The 21,794-nt window shown below is 40.7% G+C and overlaps 1 protein-coding gene across 1 annotated transcript in view; it reads left to right on the forward strand.

Annotated features, from left to right (window-relative positions):
* mbp (myelin basic protein) overlaps positions 1–21,794 on the forward strand; it is a 66,593-nt gene that overhangs the window by 40,811 nt on the left and 3,988 nt on the right. Inside the window, 6 exon segments of the mRNA XM_022753253.1 lie at positions 8,815–9,362; positions 18,015–18,119; positions 18,324–18,350; positions 19,549–19,578; positions 20,850–20,933; positions 21,074–21,092. Of these exon segments, the coding sequence (XP_022608974.1) occupies positions 8,815–9,362; positions 18,015–18,119; positions 18,324–18,350; positions 19,549–19,578; positions 20,850–20,933; positions 21,074–21,076 (797 nt within the window). The 3' untranslated portion in view covers positions 21,077–21,092.

A 21,794-nucleotide genomic window follows, 5' to 3' on the forward strand; every position in this document is an offset into this window, starting at 1 on the left:
GATAGAACAAGTGTGAATAAGATCAATACTTCATCAGTACACCTGTTCATAAAGCTGTTGTCTTGTGATGAGATTGCCTAAGATTCATATCAGCGCCAGAGGGAACTGAGCCTGGAGTATCAGCATCCCCCTCCCATCCTTCCTCCACCAGCAAATAGAGCTGTCCCATATCACTGCTTTATTGACACTTTGGTGTCTCCTGAAGTGTGAAAACACGCAATGACTTGTACCTTTCTGTTACGTTCCCCAATGTGGAAGCAGGGGATGAGGGGAAGTAACAAATATAAAAAGTGTCCTGGGAGGAAAGAAAGATTAGGAGGCAAAACAGTGTGTGAGGAAAACCAAGGAATTTTAGTATTGAATTCAAACACAAACTAAATTACTGCAAGAGAGGTAACTTAAAGCACTGGTTTCAAAGAAACTATAAAACAATAAACAACCACATAACCCAGACTATACTGTTCCATTTAGCAAAAAAATCAGGATAACATTTTTTCTGATGGATGATTCTTACAAAATTTATGGCGCATGAAAATTGCCGTTGGTGCATTTACACAAAAAGAGTGTGCCATCTTAGTTTTAGCGACATGTGCTGTAACATTTAAAATGTTGTGAGGGCTTATGTGCTTGACAGAGCAGAATGTTTTCAGGTTGTGTTGGGAACCTAAAGCTGTCGCGAAGTTTCTTATGCCAGTGGCCACGCAGAAGAAAGAGCAGTGAAATGTCTCAGTCGAAGCCGCTGACACAAGCAAACCAGCTGGCATTCGACTTCAGGACATTAGTCATGTCCTCTGCCATGTTGAAGTGTGTGCATGTTTAAATGTGTTTTGACCTCTCATGTCTCCATGGGTGAGAAATTGTCCCCGAGCACTACGCCGATGGCATCAAGCGACGTTCAGAGCTGTTCTTCTTCTTGTGCTGTCCCACTGTCCTACTTGAGACACCCATTCACACCAGCTGCCAATGAAAACCTCATACTCCACAAGCACGCCTGTCATGACAGAGATATAGTGCTGTATTAAAACACCAGGCTGAAGTGAACAGATTCAAAATTAAGATTCATGAGTGAGCTTCTAGAGAAATATGATTAACCTCAAATCATAATATAATACGGTGCTGATGTGCCAGAAAGTTGTGAGAATATCTCTTGTGTTTAAAACTAAATAATTCAAATCAATTAATTGATCGTAGAGTATCAGAAAACAACATCAACAACAAATTTAATAGTTTAATAATAGCTTAATTATGTGTCATGCAGGTTCCAGCCTTTAAAATTTGCAAATGTACTGTTTTTTTCTGTTTTATATCATTGTAAATTAAATATCTTTGAATTTTTTACTGATGGTCAAACAAACAGCTAAAATGATAACAGGCATTGCACTAATTTATGACATTTGAGAGATCAAAAGGTGATTGACTGATTAATGAAAAACAAAAAGAATCATTAGTTGCAGCCCTGAAACAGCATTTTATTAGCTTATCAAACAATGGCAGGGAATTTACAAAAAGTCAATATGTCTGTACTTAGCTCTTTGAAATGACACATTCACTTAAATTGATGTGAGAAAACTTGTACATGTTTGATTCACTCCTGTCAAGAAAAACATAGAAAGAGAAAAAATAGAGAAAATAGTGAAATAGCTGCTGTTTTTCAGTGAACAACTTGATGTAAGTAGCTGTTAGTAATGACAGGCCAGGGCATTCATTATGTTTGGTAGTGCTGCGAGGTTAGCCTCTAGCCTAACAGCTGTTTGGATAAATGCTGCAGCTCTGACACTGATGTGTGTTACAACACTTACAGCAAGCAAAGATCAAACCAAAGGTGGCTACTGCCTGTTCTCTTGTCTGCAGTTTTGGAAAATCAAAGTGTTTACAACATGCCAGAAAGTGATATCTTGTCTTTACTTTAACGTTGGAAGCATCACAGCGGGAGAAGCTTTATTCCTTCCCTGTTTAAAGCCACTGCTCAGAGTGAAGTTAAAAGGTCATGAACATGGCCTGGGTTGTAAGAAGGGAGTGGTTCTGCTGTAGCTGTTATCTCGTCCACAAAAATCTCTGGAGGACTAACGTCCTGAATGCCAGATGGGGTTTCAGAGACAGAGAGCGTCTTTTTCTCCAGTGCTTGTGGGTGCTTCAGATCCAACATGAATGCAGCGGCAGAAGGATTTTTCGGCCCCGGGTGGGAGGTTTGGTCCGGGGCCACATAGCGATGGTTGTTTTTTCAGAGGAATGCTTCCCGTGCCTCGGTCCCACCACAGTCCTTGTTGTTGTCCCAGATGCTAGGCTATACATCCTCTTCACACCACAGAAGAGGAGGAAAAATGAGGAGATTGAGGCCCACTCCCTGCATACCTCTTCCCTTCTAGATGCTGATCTTTTCCCTTCCAGGAAAACTGAATTTCTCTACTGAATAGAGCCGACAGGCTGTTTTTAGTGTCTTCACTCAACTATTTAACCTAGATCATATAGGAGACAGAGGTGATGATGATAACTGTTCTGGGACTCAGAGGCAGCACATCGATGGTCTATAATTTCACCATAATTATCAGGCCATCCTGGTGCTACAGTTGTCATAGGAACACCTTGGAGTTGTCATGGCGAATTAATCAAGATGAGGTAACAGGCTATTGTCTGGTCACCCTCAGCCTGCGACAGTGTCTTGTCCACATTATATCATATCAGAAGCTGAAAACATATTTTAAACGAGGTCAGTGTCTCTTGGCGCTGTTAAAGGCAGGTTTCCAGAACAATACATTTGACAGGACATGTGCAGCAGATCCTGACCTCTCTCTTGTCCTCTACTCATTATCTTGGGATTGCAATATATGAATAAATCCGGTATTTATGAAAGGAGCCACCAAAGTGAATGCAGCATGGTCTCAGCAGACCCCTGCTTTCTCTCTGCAGGGTTATGCGTCAGCCTGCTGGATAATTGGCCCTTAGTGTTGTTTACAAGTTGTTTTGCATAACCAGTACCCAAACAGTGATGGCCATGCAGCTGCAGGAAGAAGAGTTCTTTCTAATGTAATGAAGGACTACACACAGGAAAAAGGAGACCTGCAGCTTTGCTTTTCATCCCTCCCGCCTCCTTCTCTTCTGCTCAGCAGCAACTTAAAGAACAATGAAGAAATATTAAGTACGACATGAAAAGCTTATTTCACCTCTAATTTCAATATTTCCAGTGGAAACACACTGACGATCAATCATAAGAAATTGAAATTGACAGTTTATAGCTGAGAAGTGACTTCAAATGACACCACAAGATTGGCCCAAGTTGTCTGGCTGAGTATCACGGACAATGTCAAAGTGTGAAAATTTGGTTAGATGTGCTGAGGGTTTTTATTAAGATCCGCTAGATACCGACTGATTGCCTGACTCAGGGCAGTTGTTACTAAACCAAAGGGAAAGGGACTGAGTGACCCAGCCACTGAAACTAGAGGTTTCAGAAATCCTTCAGAGGATTTACTGTAGTCTCAGTTTCATCAGGTTCATTTTATAGCTTGTACTGTAGCAGCTGAACTAGAAGCAATGTATATAACAGGAGCAGGAATTTTCTGTGGCTATATCATAGAAAATGATTGTGAGCCGTAGAAATCAGGCAGCTCTGTGAGGACATGTCGATATCCTCTACATAAGGCAGAAATAACTCCAACAAACAAGAACACAGCTTCATTATCTGTCGTGCTGGGCTTGTCAGATTTCATTAATTACGGTTCTTACTACCAGTCATGCAGTAGCATACTGTCGCAATTTCCTGCCTCTCCCTATAAAACAATACACGTGAGAAATTAATAAAGATTTGCACAGCTGTGAACTGGAAACTTACTTAATAGAATAGCTGTAGTGCACTTGTTTTCGATCACATTTTGCTTATGTAGCTGAAGCAGAGCGATTTAATAATCTGTCACAGACACGTTTGGCTCCCACCTGTGATTTTTTTTTTCACACAGACACCATGCTGCTTTATTCAATTAGATAACAATATTTTTATATCTTCATAATGGATGTTTGGTTTGTGGACAAAACATAACACAAAGAGTAGACAATAAAATTTTAAAACAACTGATCACAATCATAAGCAGCAAATAAAGGATCGTTACATAGTCTTTTTCTATTTAATGGACTTCCTCTGGCACGCTAATCAACAACACTGATGGCTATAATACCATGTATGGTGGGTGGTAATGGACACCGATATTGATCGTATCTTCGCCTATACAGAGATCCAGTATATATCACAAAAAGGAAATAACATAATGGCAAATCCCAGAACAGTAATAAAATCACTGTGTCAAATGTGTTTGAGGCTTGGAAACGACAGAGTTTGAGTCACTTGGTCATTCGCTATCTGGGGGAAGATTTTTGTTTTTCCACTGGTCCAGTAACCACTGACTCATCGGCACTGGTCAACAATCCTCTCAATCCTACACACATTTATTATGTTCAATTTGAGTGTTGGGACGCTAAAGCCCTGACTTAATGCACCTTTAATACGAGCATACAGGGGGCCAGCTGATGAATAAGTTAGTCATCAATACATAACCTTTTTCTGGCCAAACATGGTGAACACGCAGTCAGTGTTGTACTGGAGTATTATGTACTGTGAGGGTCTGTTAAAGTTCAGCCATGTCAGGATGTCTTTCTCTCTGTGTAATTTGTCTTGTGTTGGTATATTCTAGTGGCAAGTGGTGCCACAGAAAGGGGAATATCAGGTGATGGATGTTGGAAATGATTTAAGAGGACCCGTGGGTCGGCAAATGAAAAACACAGCTTTCTTATTTATTCTGTTCTGTGCTGTAGCAGCCTCAGAGGCTCCTCTCCGAAACAGGGAACAACATTGTGATGTCACATATTCACAGGGGGTGTCACGATACACCGGTGTTGATAACTGTGACTTTTAGAAAATGAAATAATGATATAGTGTTAATAACACACAATAATATCATGATGGAAGATGTTGGGCCTGGTGGATCTTTTGTCCGTCACTTCATTTGGTTGCTTTCTCACTCTCCATTAGATGTAATTGTTTTTTTGTACATTTCTGATCACAGACTCTCTCTCCACCTCCCTACACTCGTATTTGAGTCTTAATTCATTTGCCAAAAAGAGACCAAACCCACAATTAACATGAACCTAAAGATGGATTTTCTATAGATAATGAGATAATATTGTGAATTCTTTTGGTGACGAAAATCGTTAAGTGAAAATCTGATCGCTATCGTGACAGCCCTAATATTACACTTACCAAGCACTTAATTGGGAACAACAAATTAAACTGCGTAGAGCCTCCCTTTGCTCTCAAAACAGCCTCAGTGTTACATGGCATGGATTCCACAAGAGATTCACAGCATGACTGTGCAGATTTATCAGCTGCACATTCATGCTGTGAATCTCCTGTTCCACCACATCCTAAAGATGCTCTGTTGGATTCAGATCTGGTGAGGCCACCGAAGTTCACTGAACTCATTGTCATGTTAATGAAAACAGATTGAGTCGAGTTTTGCTTTGTCGCATGCAGCAATATCCGGCTGGAAGAGGTTAGAAGATTGTAAACTGTGGCCAAGAAAGGATGCACATGGTTAGCACCGATACTCAAGACAGGCTGTGGCATGATCGGTATTAAGGGACCCAAAGTGGGTCAAGAAAATATTCCCCACACTATTAAACCACCACCAGCCTGGACTGTTCACACAAGGCAGGTCAGGTCCATGGATTCATGCTTTTGATGCCAAATTATGACCCTACTGTCTGCTCCAGTGTCGGTGAGTCTGTGTCCATTGCAGCCTCAGAATTTCTGTTTTTGGCTGACAGGATGTGTTCCTCTGATGTTGTAGCCCATCAACCTCAATGTTCAACATGTTGTGCTTTCTGGGCTGCTTTTCTGCTCGCCACACTTGTATACAGTGGTTATCTGAATTACTGTAGCCTTCCTGTCGGCTCCAACCAGTTTGGTTGTTCTCCTCTGACCTCTCTCATCAACAAGGGGCTTCTGTCCACAGAGCTGCTGCTCATTGGAAGTTTTTTTTTTGTTTGTTTGTTTTTTGGCACCATTCTGAGTTAAAACTCTAGAGACTGTTGTGCATGAAAATCCCAGGAGATCAGCACTTTCAGAAACACTCAAAACACAATGAACATGCAGAGACTCTAATGAGCCTCGCTGTTGGGTGCCTAGATCATGAGCCAGCTTCTTCTCCAATGACTGGCAGGTCATTCTCTCTGCCTACAAACTCCTGGGAGAAACTTGAAAACACAACAGTAAGGTTTGTATTTTGGAGATTTTTTTTGAAACTTTATTTTAGTAAAAAGTTTTTTAGCCAATGAAGCTAAAAAAAAAATGCAACTCTGCTGACAGTGTGCACAAAACACCCCCCCCCCCCAAAAAAAAGTATTATTGAGAAATCCAGCATCTAGTTAGCAGTAAAGAGCCACTCACTGTTATTACATCTCAACTTTGAAGGGTTTTTAAAGCCCAGAGGAGAGCATGCCTTTCACCTTTCACTGCAGGTGTAATGGCCCATCATGCACAGAGGTCTAATGTAATGCGAAACTAACTTGTTTGATTAATGATGTAGTTTGGAGTCATTATCAAAACTTTCATTTAAAGCTATTATGTCCAATTCCTTTTCCCCCGTAGATCTGGCTCAAGGTCAGTGAGACAAGTGAGCTAAAAGCAACACATGGGCTGCACAGATTGGATGGATTGTTTCAGTTTTAGAATGAAAGATGACATAATCACAAAAAAACTTTACACATAGTGGCTTTAATAATAGCTTCTTCTCCTTTCGCCAAGACGTGACTTGACATCTTATTTTTCCACATTGTATTCATTAATTTAATTGTGCAGTTATGCTTTGTAGAAACAAAATCTTTATAGAAAGTATTTGAATGGGATTGTTCATGTTCTTTGAAGCAGCTGTTAACCCAGAAAGAATCTAATTAGTTTACAATGGGGACTTTAAGTGTCCCAGAGTGGCCTCTAAAAGCTGAATCTTCTTTCGGAGGCTTTTTCACCTTGACAAGAATGAAATTATGAGTCAGACAAGATTCACTAAGTACTTTATACGGGATTGCAGTGCATGTGGCGGGGCTGCTGCAGCCATCTGGGTCATGGGATTATGCTGAAGAAACGGCCTCTGTAACAGGTATTGTTAGATGATTTTTTATTAATGCCATTTTATCACTATGTCTTATTAGACAAGGAGCTGAAAAAAAAACAGTCTTCAAATTTGTTTTATGAATAATTTTTTGTGTCTTGAGCTGTTAGGCCTTTGTCGGAGAACTAACCAAGTGAAGCATCTAATGGCGCGGCACAATCAAGAACAGCATGTATCTCTTCTTTGCTGACATGCACCACAAAAAAAAAAAAAGTTTTGATTGTGCATTTAGAACTCTTCTGAAAACTTAATGACGTAGAAAGAAATGCTGCAGACATCCATCTGGTGGGCGACAGGTACACCTCATCATCGCCCAGCCTCGCTGCTGGGTAAACGCCTCAGATAAAAGAAGAACAACTAAGTTGAACTTTTTCCATAAGTGTTTTGACAAAACCTTGCATTTGGAGCAGCGATGCATGTATGACAAATAGTGGCTCCTCAGGGCTCCCCCCCCTCCTCAAAGAACCTCAAAAAGCTGGTGTCATTCTCTTCAAACTGAGTGATATTTGCATCTTCTCTTCATCGACACTCACATTTGATACATGACTTGCAAGTCCGCCGGAAGGAAAACAAGCTGGAGAGCTCATCAGACCAAGTGAAGAGAGATTATTATGGTGATGTTGCCGCTACAAACGCATTGTTTTAGAAGTAATTCCATCTAAAATTGCAGCAAATCATAGTGTAAACCTGGACATAACCTACGCCAGAGAGCCAGCACTTGCTCTGCACCCAGAGACAGCGGCCTCGTAGCTCTCGGGTCCCAAATCAGATAAGTGTCGCCGTGCATTGGGTTGAAAATCCATACTTATAGGAGTTATTTTAGTGACACTGGGCCTTTTGTTTCTCTGTAATAACTATGCAGCTCTGACAACGGCCTACTGTTCAACCAATATTAGCATGCTGATTCTCTGGTGTAGTGCTACACCATTTCTTCCAGTACAGTGTGTATATTGTTTTGGAGGCAGGAATGCACTGGATGTCCTTTGCTGTGGGAGCTAGCTAGCTTAATGGATAGCTGTCCAGCTGTATTTCAATCTCGATGGAACTAATATACTGGAACACACGGGTGTTTTCTCATGATTGAAGTGAAAAATGAAGCATGATATTATAGGGAGATGGGATCTTTGCTTTGTGCAGGGTAGACTATGTTACAAAGGTGGTGCAGCCTAAACATGGCAGGCAGATTTATGTGTGTTTCTGTCATTTATTTAGAAGCATCTCCTCCTAAATATGTGTGAACCTGCTATTAATTAAAGTACTGCAATAAATCAAGGTGTATACAAGCACTCTAATGCATTGTGCTCCAGTGAAATTAAGCTGGGATTTGTGAGCACACCTGCTCTAACATTGGTTTGACTCAGAAGTCTGCACTTAACAAAACAAAAGGTGTTGAAAGTGACCTCAGAGATTTCAGAGACAAAACAATACTTAGGAAATCAATTAATATTTTTCAGATGCTCACGTCTTTAAACTCATGTTGTCACCTTTTCCCGTTCAGCAGGTGAAGTTCATTCTAGTTAAACTGTGAAATGTTAGCTTCGCTGGTCTCTGCTGCAGCAGGAAGGGCACGGCCGCGTCAAAAGAGCCCATTGTGCTGCTGTGGTTTGTTGTGTGCCATGCAGGCCCAAGCCCATAGATGACCCTTGTTTTTTCTGCGCAGGCCTGGGTGAGGCAGATGCGAACCAGAACAATGGCTGCGTCTCGGAGAAGCCGGCGGTGACTGACTCCACAGGCGCTGAGGGCCCCCGCCAGCCCTGGACCCCCGCCAGCACAGCTGACCCTGACGCCGCCACACCACGCCCCCACCTGGCCCGCCTCTTCTCCCGAGATGCCCCGGGCCGAGAGGACAACACCTTCAAAGAGCGACCCTCCGAATCGGACGAGCTGCAGACCATCCAGGAGCACAGCGGAACGGCTTCAGAGTGTGGGTCGGATTGCCCCGAACAGGACCTAGAGTAGGCTAGCTTTTTTTTCCCTCCCTCTCCTCTCTTTTCTCTTTTCCCTCCTCTGTCCTTCAATCTCTCATTTAAGAGAGAGACAAGAACCCCACATTTGACAAATACAACTGTACTACCAACTACTGCTACCACCATGGCATCTGCAAGCTCCACACAGACCGCCTTCGGGTTGGGCCGCAGGAAGAAGAACCCCGGCCTCCTGGATCAGATCGGAAAGTTCTTTGGAGGGGACAAGAAGAGGAAGAGCAAGGTGAGGAAGCAGGGAGAGTCGAGATGAAAAAAAAAAAAAAAAACACTCGACTTTTCTCTTTGTATCTCAGTTCATTCTGCTGATTCACTCCCAGAACCACTTTTTACTTCAGATTCCTTAGAGAAGAATTTGTTGCATCATATTTGTCATATTGAAGCGTGTTGGTTTTATCGTTGTTTTATGGTGACTGACATTGTCCTACGATTCACAGTAACCAGCTGGTTATGAATCGGCACAGGATGATGACTTTGGGTGGAGTTTGTTTTATTTAGATTTTTTATTTTCTTTTATTATTATGAAGAGGCTGTGATTCTGAATCATTAACGAGTCGTTTCTATATTTTTTCTGTTTTTCTTTTGTTTGAATGGTACTGACATTAGTAGCATTTTTGTCTTCTGTTAAATTTAATATATCTGTCGTAGATGTGAAATGGTGGAATTGTTCACTTGTTGCTGCCGTAATGGAGTTTGCTTACTCAAACGTTTGACAAACTGGAGTTGAGAACAGCTGTGTTTCAGCTCAGGTACTTCCCTAAATGATGATGATGATCTTGTGAGAGACTGGGAATTGATCCCCGTATCAATAAGACATAGTACTGGTACATTTTATGGATTTTTTCAGAGGCATTGGTTTCTCTACAGAGAGTTAATGCTGCTTCCAGGAAAGTTGATTTCTTTTACTCTGGGTTAATTTCGTAAACATTCACGATAGGTCAGCCACAGGGAGGTACTTCACTACAGTCTGCACGGTGCAGCAGTCTGCTAAGTCACTTTCAAACTTAATGATTATGCTATAAATGATCAAAGAGATAGAAGATGTATATTAATATAGAGTAGGAGCACATTATCATCCCCAGTTTGGGAATATATACAGAAGTCAGAACAGGCTTATCTTATCTTGCAGACAGGTGATTATGAGGCATTTGAGCCTGCAGTGCTTTTTAATTAGCTCTAGTGTTGTCAGGATGCCGGACTTTTGCCCATTAGTAATTATGAAAGATCACTGATCAGCTCTACTTTGTCAAAACAAAACAAAAGTCGGCTCACTGTCAGTCTTTACTGTGGTAGTGAAAGCTCTGTTTGTACTCCTGGCGCCAGTTTGCCCACCACACCACTTCAGACAGACTGGGATCCGCTTCTAGTCACGATGGACTTCTTGGCACTGTTGCCATGGCTATTAAGAACCAGACTGCAGCTCTGCTGGTTCCACATCTTTTCAGCCCATGGGCCATTCACTCACAGCGATGCCCTCTGGAGGCGGTGTTGAAATGGAAATTTGGGCTCCAGCACCAAATGCGGTGTAAATGTTCCGCATTGAACATGCATTGTTATCCTGACAACACTACGGCAACAAGCTGAGGCTAAAGGCCAAAGCCTCTCGTAGACATGGCAGGGGTTGGATATGTCCCATCATGAGTCACATCTGTTCATATTGACAGCTGCTGTATAACATTAGTGATGATGGCGAAGGGAAGGCTACAGTACAGCGAGCTAAATCCTCCTCTGATTAGAAGCTTTTTTTCTTTTTTGTCCACCTTTTCTAACCCTGCGGAGCGCTAACCAGAGTGCTTTGGCACAGTATTTGCAAAGAAAACAGCATGAACATATGCATTTCCTCCCATGCCTTATGCCAACTCTGAAACGGTGTTCAGTGTAAGATTCAGGATAAAAAAAAAAAATGATTTTATATATATTGTATGCCACAAATCTTTGCTTTAGCCTGCTGTGCTGATCAGATATTGTTTTTCTTTTGTGAAATGTTACTCTTGAAATGTTCAGGGAAAATGTCAACAGAACAAATCGTGAAGCTTTCATTTAACGTCAGGTTAGTGACCAATTTGCTGCAGTATTTGTTTGATTTTTCGACTGTACATTGCAAACTGTACGTTGCTCTCCATATTGATGACAGGTTTGCTAAAAACAGTTGTACAAATATATTTATATATGTATTCACCAAGGGTTTGCCTTCAAATGACGAGTGTTCACTTCTCAAGTAAACGACAGACAGGTTAGCCCCACCTCTGTTGCCTCCAGCAAAAAAAAAAAAAAAAACAGCCTGCACTCACTTTCTGCTTCAAACATGAATTTTTCCAAAAAATTCATTCATTTTCCACGAAGACAGATCATTTTTAGCTTAATTTCTGATCTACCCTGCCTGTCTGTGTGCACAGATTCACCACAGACATTCTCAATGCATACATCGACTTCTAGGCTACAGTATTAGTGGGAAATATTGTGTCATTGTTTTCTGTTATGGACTATGATATGCATGCTTATTTCAGTAAAGGTAAATTGTTTTAATATTCGGTAGGTGTGGGGCCATTTACCATCTGATCCCTTGTGCTTTTTTATGATTTTTGTCTGATTTATTTTCTTACTTTTCGATCCAAGCCCCGAGTCCGGGCTTTGTGAAAACGTGAGAGGTAAAAAGACACGAGAGGTAATGAGAGATGACGCCAAAAATGACAAACTTGAGTCTCAGGACATGAAACAACTGCAGGGAATCTGCATTTGAATGCTCACATGTTTTTGATCACTTCAAATTACAAGGGTGGTGATGTGCTAATTGGACGGGAAATTAAGTTTGCATGAGCATTAGGCAAAAGAAGACATAACACAGTGAAAACAGCTTATAGTGATTGATCACTCTGAGGAGATGATTATTGCTTTCCTTTATTTCTCATAAAGATTACCATCTAATTGATGTTTGTATTTATTACATGACTATAAAGTAATGAAACAGCTTCACTACTTACTGCTTTAAAGATAACAATAACCTGATGAAATAAACCTCTTCTGCTCCAAGTCTAGACTGAATGGTCAACATCACACTCCACTCGCGTAACACACCCGCTGCTGTGAGAGAGCGGGGACGATAATTACAAACTGTAAAAGTCCCAAATCGCAGGCAGAGTGGGAAAAATAAGTCACTGAGCCACGACAGTGAAGATATCACATGGCACATGAGTGCACATTGAACTTGCGTTAGGAGAGCAGGCAGGGACGGTTGTTAGTGGGCATTACACACTGTGGCTCCAAAACCTTGTACAAATAGGTTAGAAGAGAGCCTCAGCATTTGACAGTTTGCAGTAGTAGGTTCCAACATTTCTGTTTGTCCTTATGTATGAAAAGACCCAAAATGAACACTGTAATTGGACTACTTGATTACTATAAACAGCATTTGTATGGGAATGATTCTGTCCCAAACGCTTTGATCACTATAAGCAGTTTCCACTGTGTTTTTTTAAGTTATAATTAGCATATTAATTAGTTGAATAAGACAGTATCAGGCATGTAATGATTGCTGGAGTGATTACTGTATATGAAATCAGGCTTTCGCAGAACAGCTCGCAGTCAAAACCAAAACTTGTGTGATAATGTACTCTAACCCCAGTGTCTTGGATGGAGAGGGTGGTGTCAGCCGTGCTCCCTCCCCCCATCAGTTACCCCACCTCAGGTTCACATGTCTTTGACCCAGTCGGAGAGTTTGTTTGAAGCAGCAGTGGATCAGTGACGATCCCTGTTTTTGTAACGCCTTCAACTTTGCAGTGGATACTTGTAACCGTTTGTATCTGTTGTGAACTGTTGTGACCGGTGACCTGTTCCTAACCTGATCCTGTTCTAAGCTTTTTGGATTATTGCTTGATTAAAACTCTTTAACAACACCCTCAGCTCTCTCTTTGTTTTGTTTTAATTCGTGTTCGGCTTGATGTCTCTCTCTTTTTCGTTGTTCTTCTGTTGTGAAAGTGTGAGAAATTGTTTTAACTGCTCTGCTAACACCTGCTCTGATTTGTTGTTACTCCCAATTTTGAGGTGGAGTTCCAATTTTTTTATGTTTTGGACCCAAACCACAGAGAAAAGCCACCAGATGTAAAACACTTTACTTTCAGCATTTATTCTGCGTGCTTGGGCTCTGTGTGCAGACTCAGCCTTTAAGATTATAGACCTTAAGACTAATAAATGTATTTCACAGTTCAGTCAGTCAGTCACATCAATGCGTAGACTGCAAAACAAAAGGAGTTATCAGAGAGGGTTTAATGAAAACTTTATCTCCATTCTGATAGCACTGAGTAACGGATGACAGGCTTGACTTGTTTGTGTGAGCGTAAAGACAAAGAGAAAATAAAACACCTCCTCTTTTTTTTTTTTTTTTCAAAATTCTGCGAACACCTCATTGGTTTTGTTTCCTGGAGACAAAAGCAAATTTAAACTAATTTCCACTCAGATCAGAGAGAAGTGTTGCCACATTTGAGCCATTTAAACCACATCTAAAGAACATGAACAGCAGCGTGTTCGTGCGGATCGCCTCTCCTGTGACTTCGTCTCAGCAATTGAGTCGGCACAGGCTCATTTAAATTTCTGTTTGAGATGCAAAAATGTGCGATTATATTCATCTCTTGGTTAGACCGAGAAACACCCTGGCACCCTGGCACAGGAGATTATCACGCATTGAAAACAAACACTGTCCAGGAGTTTGGACAGACATGGCATTTTAATTACATTTAAATACAAGCTGCAAATGATTGATACTGCAGAATTAACAGCAGCACTGCTTTATCAGTCACACGCGAAAGAAGACGGTGCAGCCTCTGTGCGTGCAGCCTCGGAGTTGGAGAAATTAAAAGTGCAAATATCACTCAAGCATTTCATTTGTAGGATTGGGTTATGTGCTACTTAAGGGACCGTATGAAAATCACCGGGGGTGGGGAGGTCTGATTATTCCCTGAAAAAAAAGATGTTGTACTCATTAACTTACTCAAAATGTATTATTATTGGTATAATTACAGCAAAACTAAAAACCTTAGGCTACCCTCCCTCAGGAAAAAAATAACCCTCCTTTTCTAAAATTCTTTTTTTTTTTGTTCATCACTCCTAAACGACAGCGCAGATAATTGCTTAATTAGCCCCTTTTTTTACTTGGTATTTGATCTTGCGGGACACATGACCTGATTGCCTTTCCGAGGGGTGAACAGCGAGCTGCGGCTGCTGTGTTTGCGTTTCTCCACTGCCTGTCAAACTGCTATGTTTGTCAGCCCGATCGATTGGCCCCTCGCTCCCTCTGTACATAAATCTGAGCGAGCACAACTACAGAGGAAAATAAATAAATAAATAAAAAAACAGCTAGTCCTCAGAGTTGAATGCAATTATTATCTCTTTCTTCTGGCTCAGCAAGGGTGCACATGTTGATGGATGTGAAGCACCCTGCAGAGCGTGATGCAGCCAGGCTGTCATCTGGAACTCTGCTTCCTAACAACCACTGGGGGGCAGAGAGGCTAATTGTGAGTAAATGGATGAATGAATATGTGAAAGAGTGCCGTCTCCTCCGGTTCACCGCTGCAGAGTAGAAATCTGCAGCTCATTTTCCAGAAAAAAAACAGGTATCTTAACTAGTATATTTTGTTATGATGTTGATCCATGAGGGTTTTTCTCTAATGATAAAGATTGAGCGATTCTCAGCCATGAATCTCCCAAGTCTTCCCCCTCTTCAGGATTAATTATTAAGCATCATTCATAATGAAGCAGACTCCTGGCCAGGCAGTGACCTCTATCCTCAAAGGGGCCAGCTGTGATCATTAACCTGCACGAGAACCATGTATCTCCGTCTGTGTCCTGAATCCCGATGACTGGCTTCTCCCTTTTTGGCATCATTATAATTGATTATTTGAAATGTTTATCAGTGTTTGAAATAATTTCAAAGAAAAGAAAAAAAGCAAATATGCATATTTTGTATTTTGTGTAAATTATTTTCATGAATGATTTTTTTAGTCTAGTCTGCATCCTAAAATAAACTAGCTGCAATTCAACCTACTGCCCCTTTTTAAAAGCCAGGAAGTAATTCCCTTTCTTTGTGTTCTGCTATTCATATTCCTTGTTACACGGATAAAAAAAAATAGAATAAGAACTGGACAAGAGAAACAGCAGCTATTACAAAAAATCTATTTCAGGAAATCCAAAGGACAAGTGTTTGGATACTGGACATGCTGATCTATACACAAATCCACCGTGATTGTGTGTGTTTGTATGTGTGTGTGTGTGTTGCAGGCAGATGAAAATGAGCTCTTTCATGTCTCCCTGCACCTCCTTTTCTCTCTCACACGAGCTGAAGCTGAATCGCTTCCCCTCAGACATCAAACAGGGGATCAATGATTGCGACCTCCAACTGAAGCGAAACTTTGAGAAGAAAGTTTAAAAAGCTGAAAATGGCAGCATATCCTCAACGCTTAACCAAAATGGCTTTTCATTTAGCAGCATTTTAATAACAGCTCAGACTTGGCAGAAAGCCTCAGTGTCACTGCTCAAGATTTGAAAGCCATCATCATTAAGCGTACGCCAGCAGTTAATGGAAATCTCATCTGTATTTTTTCCCCCTCCTAAGATGTGTAATATTCATTTGACATTTGGATGCATCTGCTTTAGCAGATTGAATAAGAATCCTCACAAGAGTAGTTTTTATTTTTTTGTGTTGTTTTTTTTAGCTTTTTCAAATGGAAAAATAAAGTGTTTTAATGCAGGAGAAGAGAAGAGAACACACACACAGAGAGGAAACGCAGAAACTCATTCGCATCAAAGGGACAAACTGGCTGGAATTGAGACTGAACCAGCCAGAATTCATACAGCGTTATTTGATCTCCTGTTTCTTCTCCCATCTCTACCTCCTTTCTTCTACTTTCCAGCCAAACAAAGGTGCGGCAGTGGCCACCAAGGTTGCTCTATTTTCTCCCCTCCCTTTCATTTCTCCTTCCATCATGTCAGAAACAGACATGTAGCACATGCAACACACACAGACGCGCGCACTTATGCAAGAGGACATCATTAAGGGGTCACGACTGAAGCACCGGGGAAGCTGCAGAGCTTGAATACACATGCTGACATCAACAACAAGAAAGGACAGATTTAGTCCTATTCAAACAGTTGAAATAGTCATTTTACTGTAATACATGTTTTTTCCTTTTGTTATATAAGATATAATAATCCACATGTCCATTTGGGTGGATTGTGCTTCTCTGTATTGCTCTAATTGTTCGACGGTCCATTTTCACAAAACCCCCAAAAAGACGGTAAAGGTGGCGCATAATGCAACACAGCGCGTCTATCATGTTGTATAAATGGTGGTGGCGGTGAAAGTTTCCTCCCTTTTGGTTACCTGAAGGTTCTTTGATGTGAGATAATGGATGTGAATCATCAATCGCAATAGCTCTCCACACACACACACACACTCATATAAACACACACACATTTTCCTGTTGCATTAATGGGGTCAGAGAAAGGGATGAATGAGGTAACATTAACTGAAAAGTGGGTGGAAATTAGTTTTTTTTCCCGTGGGCTGCAGGTTGTTGATGGTGTTTGGTATTAGAGGAATCATATCTTTACACCTTTAATGTGTCTGTGCTGTTTGCATTAGTTAATAGAGGATTTCTTTTAGTTTTTATTCAGGCCTAAAAGACAGAGGATTTCGATCTTATAAAGCATTTATCTTGACATGGCCTTTGTGAAGCCTGACTTTGAAGCACTTGGCTGCATTGATTTGTATTTTGGAAGATAATTACTCTTCTTTGTTAAGATAAAACGGACAAGAAAATACTGACAATTGTAACTGCTCATTTGTTCCACTTTAATTTGTTTTTAATGACTCGTGACCAAAGGTTTTCGACAGTTTGGGATAAGGGTTAATGAGGTGGCACTGTCTGAGGCGTGGGGCTGCTGCTGACTGAATGATTGTCTGCGGGTGGGTGGGAGTTAATGGGAGGTTTTTCACAAAGTAAACTCAGCAGAACTAAACATCAAAACGTATTCTTATTCAGAGCTGTTGCATCTCAGCAGCCACTTCTGTCTGTGGTAGGAGTATAAAAGATGGTGGAAACTGACAATCTTCTGTGTAAAAACATTCAAATTAACCAAATTTCTGAGCATGGCTGAGCTGTAGATTCTTGTTGCTTTCCTTCACTGTCATCAACTACAGGTAGCCCTCTAACGCTCATGCTACATGCCCACCATCACAAATGGTACATGCTCTGAAGCATTGTTATGCAAAAGTTGCATATTGCTGCATTATGTATTAAATCACAATCCGCACCACATTAGCATCTGCTTACTTGAATAACAGTAGGCCATCCGCATGATCTATAAAGAAAAAAGTTATTACACAACCTACAAATTAATTCCAAGTTCAATTAAAAAATGAATTATTCTTAACATTTCAGGTAAGTAACCCCTTTTATATGCAACAGTTTTGAGCTGCTGCTGTCTCCCATCAGCCTTTGGCGCTATGGCAACAAGGGATGGTGTGCTTTTGTAAACGGTCCATTAAAGAGTGAATCATTTTGTAATTTTGGTGTTTTTTATTTTTCATCATTCAACAGGTAAGTAGAACAAGCAACAAGACAACATATACAAAACTGAGTATTATTTCAAGTATTCATTAATTTGATCCCAAGGAGGTGTTATAATAGAAGCAATAATTTCTTGGCTGTAGTAACAGGACCTTACTTTATCAGATAAACTATTAATCTTAAATGTAATATTAAAGATTTTATATGAGCAAGTATCTCAGAGTTTAGAGTTAAAGCCCAAGTAGCTTTAGTAGCTGCATGAGCGTACATTAAATATGTGTGTCTGTTGTTCCCTTCCTTTCTTTTCATTTCCTTTCCAGGGATCTTTCCGAGGTGCTCTCTCTCCAGGTCCTCAGAAAGCCTCTGCGACTTCCCCACGTAAGCGTGGAGCAGAGAACGCTGTGGTCCATTTCTTCCGCACGATCGTAAGTAATGCTCAGAATGAACTCTCATATCTCTTAAGCGCTCACAGTATCGGAGGTCAGACATCTCTAAGTACATTAGCAGTGCTCTTTCCTTCCAATATTCCTCCATGTTTGTCTCTTTGCTGCTCTGATACTTTTTCCTCTCCTGATTTCTTACTAACTCTATAAAACCTCTTTTTCTCTATGTTATTAACTCTTCTTCAGGTGTCCCCTGCCCCTCCTAAGTCCAGGGTGAGTCTTGTTTACATTGCTACATTTGTATAAGTTAAAATTTAAATTCATATACAAACATAATACATAACACATATAAATACATACATAAATAGATGAATGAAGACAAGTAATGAAGTAAATATGGAACAATGTCTTTACTTATAGTGTAATCTCTAGACCATTTACCCTCCAGCATACGATATTCATTCATTTTCAATTATTGTAATAATGGATAAATACATTATATTAAAATAAGACAGCAGTTAGATTACTGAAACATCGCTGCGATATCCAGAGTGATGGTAGCACATCCTGGTTTAATAATGATCAATAAAAGAAAGTTAATGTGAATGACACTAAACAGATCTTATTTGTAAGACGCTGTGCTCCCACAGTGTTTTATTGACTATTGCAATGCAGCAGTTCTCACGAGATGATGATTTAACACCGGTTTTTTGTAGAATTTTGTAACGGTTGGATAGCACCATGCTAGGAGTTTCCCCTTTTTTCCAGTGTTTATGCTAAGCTAGCTGTAGCTTCACCTACAGACAGAAAAAAAGTATCTATCTTCTCATCTAATACTTTGTAAGAAAGTGAATATTATATATTGGGAGTATTTCCCACAATGAAGAGCTGTTCATTTAAAAGGCTGCACTGTTGTGTTGATCTATAGTGTACTGTAGGCAAGGGCGTAGGTTTGCATATGGACATGTCCCTACCAATATTTTTATACCTTACTATACTATAATTTACTATACCATATATTTCATATATGAAAATTCAACACATGCACATATATTACATTTGCATATGGGCATTTCTGAATGTAAATTCAGATCTTATATGTCAATAAACCCTTTGGTTGATGGCATTAAAAAGCCAATCTCTCCGATGTTGAGACCAAACCTACGCCCTTGACTGTAGGCCTCTGGCTTTGTTGCTTCTGAATGTCACTAAACTTGTGCTCTTTTCAATGTGAGCATCTGCCTTGCTCCTCTCTCCTTTACCCCACATATCTGCCCCCCTTTCCTCTGTTCCTCATCTGCTCCTGCCCCCCCTGTGACCCTGTGACCGTCCTCCCCCCCCCCGGACGGACCCTCCCACCTGCTTCCTCTCCTTCCCATCCTGCCTTTGCGATGAGTAAGACACACATTTCTATTTGTCCCCCTCTCTCGTTTACCTCTTGTCCTTGTCTCTTGTCTCTCTGCACGTCCAGTGGAGAGGACTAGCAGCCAAGATAGGCCTGGTAGGTGGTTTGAAACTGCAAAAACACAGAGGTATCATGCCTAATTAAACTGAAGCAAGGGCAAGTGAGGTCATCCTCTCAAACTGCCTTTGAGCGTGACCCCTGTGGCTCCATTTCCATTTCGTCTCCATCAACCTCTTTAGCCGCCGTCATCTGTCCATACATTAGAGATAACGCCCTCATTTCCTTCCAACTTAAGTCCATTTTCAAATAGGTCATCCCCATTCTGTATCTTTGCTGCCTGACTCATCCACATCATGTGCACATATTGTATATTCATGATAACACAGGCATTATTCTGTTCTTCATTATCCTCGTTTCATCTCAAAATTCCTCTGTGGCTGGCTGAAGTGAGGCTGCCTTCTGCTTCATTTGGCGACGTTATCAACACTTAATTTAAGATCCTAGTGAATGTGCATGTGTGTGTGAGAGAGTGCGTGTTTGCTTATTCTGAATCACGAAGCAGCAGAAGCGTACTTGGAGGTAAAAGGTTGAAATGATGTGGACAAAGACTTTGCTGATAACTTTCATACAGTCCCTTAGCAATCATTTTCTTACAGTCCCTAAGTGCTTGTCTAAGGGGATGAACTTAAAATCAATTCCTATAGTTCATTTTCATGCCGATATGATCAAACAGACCTCTGTTTTTTGCTTTTTCCATAGCAATGATATTTTTGAAGCCTTACCAGAATAAAATACATTTGCTCCATGGTATCTGCTGTGAATAAATGAGCTTCCTGAATGTCATAAAGACACAACAGAAACCAGACTCTTCAAAAACTGATTAGCATTGGGTTTTGCATTTGCAAAGTGTCAGCACATGGTCATACTGCTGTAACTTGCAGGTACCAGATGACATGGCCATGAGAGCCATGAACCTTCAATTTTTTAGAAAGTCAACTGCTATGCGATGAAGTCTTCTCTTCTTTTTATCTAAAATATGCAAACAGGAAAGTTTTCCCCTTTCATAGCAAACTGTGCTGCTTTGTAGCTTTTTTAGCACATGCATAATTCACACAAATGTCCTGTAAAAGTAGGGTGGAATTGGATTGCACCAGAATCGATATCTGGTTTTCTCCGATACTTTAGGTCTTTTGTAGAGCACACTCCTCCATCACCCCTGAGCACAACCTGGAGAAGGAGGTCTTATATATTATACTCTCTTTACTCATTACTCCCTGAAAAAACAGGGCTCTCTGTCACATCTCAGTCCCCTGCCAAACATGTCCAAGACTCTTTGAACACCCTGACTCTCTCTCTCCCTCTGCTAGGGCGACCAGAAGTCACAGTCCGCTAAAGGCAAGAAGGCCAGTGCAGGGGATGGCAAAGGCACCCTGACTAGGATCTTCAAAATGGTAAAGAAAAACTCCTTGTCAGACACTTTCCATTTTATTTCCCAGTGGCTTCTCTGCACTTCTCTTTCCCGGAAATGAAATTGCAGAGAAAATGGAACATTTCTCTAATCACTGTCTTGCCCATTTCTTTTCTGCCTCAGTGATGATATCAGCAGCAGAGTGAGTAACTGATACCTGATGGAGGATAGTTGAGTTTAACTCACTGCACATTTGTTCAACATTGATATGCTTAGAAGACATCTTAACCTCATTATTACTGCAGCAGCAGCAGAATAATAAGAGGCTTTTTGAGACAAGATTGGTCATCGTGCGTGCCACAAGCTTTATGCCAGCTCTGATATAATTATGTTGTAGATGGTGGATCCAGCTCTGGTCAGGGTCCAGCGGGGCTATAGCTAACATACTATAACTGCTTTATAGGGAAGGGGTTGCTTATGCACAATGTATAATATAACACTATCATGCAATCTCATCATTCACTTGCCAAGCACGAAAAGCTCCTTCAGGTACTTTGGTGGACGCGCTGGTGGTAGAATATAAAACTGATTATCAGACACACACAGTCCTGTTGTGCTGATATTAAAGATCTGCAGATTTTTTTTTTACATACTTACTAGACATAACTGTAATAGCAGGGATGACAACAGCAAAGTGTGTTAAACATTTTTCCAAATATAATATAAAGCAGTTAGCAGTCTGCTAACATGTGCAAGATGTCAGTGCTGTACTTACAGTTTATTCAGCCCAAGATCGGAAAAAAAAACATTAATAAACAATATTTACAACTATATTATAATGTGTTGTAAAGAATTTTTAATCATCTATAGTTCAAGTGCTTAAAAATATGAAAGAGAGGATTTA

The sequence above is a fragment of the Seriola dumerili genome, unplaced genomic scaffold, assembly GCF_002260705.1.
Source record: "Seriola dumerili isolate Sdu_G_001 unplaced genomic scaffold, Sdu_1.0 BDQW01000191.1, whole genome shotgun sequence".
NCBI lineage: Eukaryota > Metazoa > Chordata > Actinopteri > Carangiformes > Carangidae > Seriola > Seriola dumerili.